This window comes from Pteropus vampyrus, unplaced genomic scaffold (assembly GCF_000151845.1).
Source record: "Pteropus vampyrus isolate Shadow unplaced genomic scaffold, Pvam_2.0 Scaffold66, whole genome shotgun sequence".
Lineage (NCBI taxonomy): Eukaryota > Metazoa > Chordata > Mammalia > Chiroptera > Pteropodidae > Pteropus > Pteropus vampyrus.
In genome coordinates, this window is record NW_011888847.1 from 6055092 (window position 1) to 6059876 (window position 4785).

The following is a 4785-nucleotide window of genomic DNA, read 5'->3' on the forward strand; positions in this document are numbered from 1 at the left end:
CTATTATCCTCTGTACAAGTTCAGATTAATAACAGTGACTTGAATCTGTGAGCAATGGAAAGCAAAGCATACCGTGTATTTTATTTTTATCTTGCCTGCACATCTTACCCCAAATAAACAGAAGATTGATATTATGGAAGGGTATGACAAAATGAGAGCCTTTTCTCGAGATTGACCTCTGGGCTGAAGAACTGAAGGACGCTGGAGGGGCTTCTGGGAAATGGCCCACAGTTTTGTTTCCACGCCAGGCAAGTCAGCAGAACCTCTAAAGGCGGGATTATGGAGCACTTGAGCAAATTCCGCCTCCTGTGGAAAGGCAGCTTGTCTTTGGTAAGGAGAAATCATGCCTCCCTAATCTACTAGAGCTCTTTGAAGGGCCAAATAAGTGTATGGATAAGGGGGGAAACAGTAGACACACTCTATTTACACTTTCAAGAAGCCTCTGACAGCCTCCACACCAAAGCCTGTTGAGTCACCATGGGAATGGAGAGAATGTCTAGTGACAATAGGGAACTGGCTTAGAGATAAGAAATACAGAGTCAGGATACACAAGCCTTTCTCTGCGTGGAAAGAGTTAACAGTGGGGCTCCCGGAGGGGGAACTGATGCTCTTAGGGGACCAGGTTAACTCACCCTTAGTGATTTGAGATGTGACCAACAAGCCCTTTGCTTTCACAAGCCACATGTAGAAATTGGCCTCATTGTCCTATAGTCACAGATCATATCTTGCCTTTTTGAATTTGTCCAATTTGTGGCATCTCTAGTGACATTGTGAGCTTCTGAAAGGCAGGGGGCATGTCTGATATTTTGGTATTCATTACAGAGACTAGCGCTCAAGAGATATTTTGTGACTTGAGCGGTTGAGAGTCCATTGAAGTCCTTGCTTGCCAATGACCCTGAGTTCTTCCATGTAGGGAAATACTAACTGAAGGCTGTAAGCTGCAGGATTTGCAGGAGGCGTGGGAATGGCCCGAGATGTTCATCATGGTCAAGGGTAAGTTGAATAAAGCACTACATGAAAAATACTTCAAACTACACTTTGCTTTTATTATGAAGTGCACAGAGAGTATGTCTAAACGTAAATATCATTTTAGAGAATTATAACATAAACTGTACTTTTGAGGGTGACAGGTTTGAATCTCTCAGTGACAACCGAAGAAAGGGTTATGGGTCACTTTAATCCAATAATGCATCTTAACCTAATTTTCATTCTTGCCCCTTACTCTGCTAAGTACTCCTGTGGATTTTTTTCCCCTAATTGTCACTACCCCTGTGAAATTTTAATGACAAGAATATACTGTATATCTGTTTTTATACTGTGGCCCTTTGGAGGGGCATTAACTGTTGTGATTGCTGAGATTTTTTGCATCTCTGAAGAACCAAGTTTTGTCTCCTTGGGGATGATTGTGCCCCCGATGAGAATGCATGCTGTAGAAGACTCCTAAAGGTGTGGACACAATATGTTCCTTCATGCAAACATATCAAGTAGCTGAACTTTTAAGAATGGGACTGCACACACACAAAAAAGTGTCTTGCCCTCTCCTCAAGCCCAACAAAAACTCAAATGTGAGGTGGGACAGTGTGCAGGGTGTATTTCTCTTGCCCCACAAACCCCCTTCACTCTCTTTCCTTCTTCCTCTTCTGTCTCAGTGACCTGACAGTTACAGACCTCACATCCCACTTCCTCTGGCTTCAAGACAGGTTTGACCAAGGGAGAACTCTGCAGGAGATGGGGGTCAGGGGCAGGAGGAGAGTGAGGTGAAGGTATGTTCTTCTGGCTCCCACCTTGTGAGGTCACTCTGCTTGGCTGTGTCCTTTGGTCACTTGACTCCTTCTGGGTTCTCCTTCTGGGTTCTGGTAACAGACCTCTCCCTCTTCCCTCAAGTAGAGATCCTATCAGTTCTATTGCTACTAGCCCCAGCTTACAGCACTATCCCTTAGGATTCCCCTGAACCCACACATTTATAAATATATCTTATGTTCATTATGCTCTCCATTTCCTGTTGAGACCTTGAAAGATAGAGGGGGAAAGTCTTGTCACTGCACCACAGGAGAGATCTGTGGAACAAGAATGAGGTCAGCAGGAGGTAGGTGAGAGGAGGTTGGGGGGCTGGGTAGGATAGTGCAGGAGTACAAGGGATTGTAGTCCTAAAACAAGGATGCTGAGAGGGTTTATGGGATGACGCGAAAGAATAAACTTCCCCCTGTGTGGTCATCAGGCATCCTTTACAGTTTGAGAGGTACTTTTAAAAAATATCGTGTTCTATCTCCTTCACAGAATTGGGATTGATGAAGCACTTTCTCCACCCAAGGGGGCAATGCTGGCACAAATTCACAGAGAGATGAATAAGATAAAAGTCCTGCACAACAGACCTCAAAGAGAGCCTTTAAAAAGGGTTGGCTCTTTGGGGATGTCCTCATCCCTATGGGTTGATGCCAGAGAGGCAGACTTGTTTTTTTCAATTGCCCTTTGGGCTTCCCGTCAAAGGCGGGCTGTGAGTCTGGGAATTTTTCTCAAGGGAAGTGGTAGGTTTGAGTCGGTCATTGATCTTTTGGTTCCAGGGGGACGCTGTGCTCCTGTGTGAGACAATGTGTAGAGAGGAAGGAACACAGGCTTTCAGTCGCAATCACCTAGGGTTGAATCCTGGCTCCTTGCCTCTTCAGGCCATTTACCTGTCTCACATTGCTGCCATGAGGATAAAATGAGAAAGTGCACGTGAAGGAAGCCTGGCCCCTCTTAGCAGACTGAGTAGTCTCATGCCTTAGTCTACCATGTCTCTTTCCAGCTATGTCTCTAGGAGCAGGGAGCAACCAAGCCTTATGTGCTCCAGGCTCCAGAAGCCAGAGTGAAAGCAAAAAGCTGTTGTCCTAATGGGGGTGGGTGGGCACATTATCCTGAGGCCTCTTAATCTCATTTTCTGCTTTCATGTTAATCCTCTTCCTCCTTCTGTCTGCCACACACTCAACTCCCAGGGCGCTGACCTGAGAGCTGGACTCCACCTCCTCCAGGCGGTGGCAGCGTTCCCTGTTGGAGGTGCTGAGGTGCAGTGTGGGAAAGGTCCTCCCCAGCAGACTGGATACTCTTCCAAGCCAGGTGGTAGATGGCAGATGAATGTTGAGGGCTCAGCTTACTTGTAACAATAACAATGACAGTATCAGCCAGTATTTCTTAAGCACTCACTATTTGCTGACACTGGCTAAGACCTTTATGCCAATAATTCCAGTCAATTCCTGTAACATTCCTGTGAAGCAGATACTATTAATATGAAATTTGCAGATGAGGACATGGAGGCTCAGGGACTTGTCACAACCCAGATCACACAGTGAGCAAAAGCAGGACTGGCCAAAATTCCTCCAGAGACTCGTGGGGGACCAGTGGCAACACGGCCCCTCTTGTGTTGCTTCCTACCACCCCGGTGCTGGCAAGGGCCCACCTCTGGCTTCCCTCTGGCACCATCACCTGAGGTTTCAGTTGGGTGAATGTAGTTCTTTCATGAACCACACCTGGGTACCGTTGGCTGTGCAGTGGAGTAGAGAGAACATGGACTTTGGGGAGGAGGGAGATGGTTCTGGCTTCCGTAGAAAGGGGACAGAATGTACCCAGGAACTGAAGGTTTACTAGGGACACAGGTGGCTACATGTAAACAGCCATCGGAGGGGAGGAATGACTTTGCCTCAGGCTTTCACGCACTATCTCCTTCCTTTCAGGGCACTCCGTCACCCCTCCCCTCCCAGCTGCAAATGCTCCCCTCTCTACTCTGCAGGACTGAGTCTGGCCATTTTTGTCCCCAGAAATAGGTTCTCAGGCAAGGTCCATTCATGGAGGAAGAAGCTATCTACCATTCCTTCAGCCACCTGTGAGTCTTTCTACAAGGGGTTTCTGTGCTTTGGACCTCCATTTTAGTTTGTCACACACTTCTTGTAAGTGGGGGCTCGTGAACTCTTAGATTCCTCTTGCTGTAATTCTCTCTTCCAGGACAGGCTTTTCAGTTAGGGCTGGATTTCAGTGCTCACTAAATCCCTTAGAGCTGGAACCTGGGATTCAGTTTTCAGGTTTGTGAAATTGGAATGATGATTACACCTCTGGAGACCAGATACTGCCCCTCTCCGTGGGCCAGTGAACCCCTCATCTGGAAACTCCTAGAAATCAGACAGCAGTGCTTAGTTCATCTTCAGCCTTCTCCTTCCTCACTGAGTTCCAAGAGCCTCAGTGACCAGGTTCTTTGTTTCCCTCTGGACGGCAGACCCCATAGATCTTCCTACCCCAGCCCTGTGGCACCTCTGTGGGCCCAGTGTGATGTATTTCTTCTAGCCCTCAGAGCCCCACAGCCTAGTTGGCAGTTGGAGAATAACAGAGGACACAGGGCGGGCCACACGTGTTGTAGTATATGAATTCAGCTGAGGAAACAGGTCTGGAGGCTGATGAAAGCTGAGGTCCTCTGTGAAGGGGTAGGCACTGAGGGGGGTGAATATGGACAGCATCTGTCTCGGCTAAGTCATGGTGTGACATTCTGTGGAAGCTCTGACCCATCCCACCCCCACCACCATGACTGCCAAGCCCAGGTAGCCAGAGACAAGATGTGGGGTGTGTGGGTCGGGCACGGTGGTGGTGAGGTGCAACCTTGAGGGTCTGGGTGGTGTCCATGATGAGGACTCCAGACCTAACATCAGCTCTTGTATGTGACAAGCTACACCAACCACATCTATTGAGGGGAAATTGGGTTCTGAGTTAAAGTTTGGTTATTCTTTTTAAAGTCTTCAAAGTTTTTAACACTTTGAGAATATT

General features: G+C 47.5%; 1 protein-coding gene across 1 annotated transcript in view; it reads right to left on the reverse strand.

Annotated features, from left to right (window-relative positions):
* Nucleotides 1-2036: 2036 nt before the first annotated feature.
* Nucleotides 2037-4785, reverse strand: part of PKDCC (protein kinase domain containing, cytoplasmic) — a gene marked incomplete at its 5' end in the record, with an annotated part of 12893 nt that continues 10144 nt past the window's right edge. Inside the window, 2 exons of the mRNA XM_011361424.1 lie at nt 2037-2057; nt 2982-3036. Of these exons, the coding sequence (XP_011359726.1) occupies nt 2037-2057; nt 2982-3036 (76 nt within the window). The remainder of the gene's footprint in view (nt 2058-2981; nt 3037-4785) is intronic.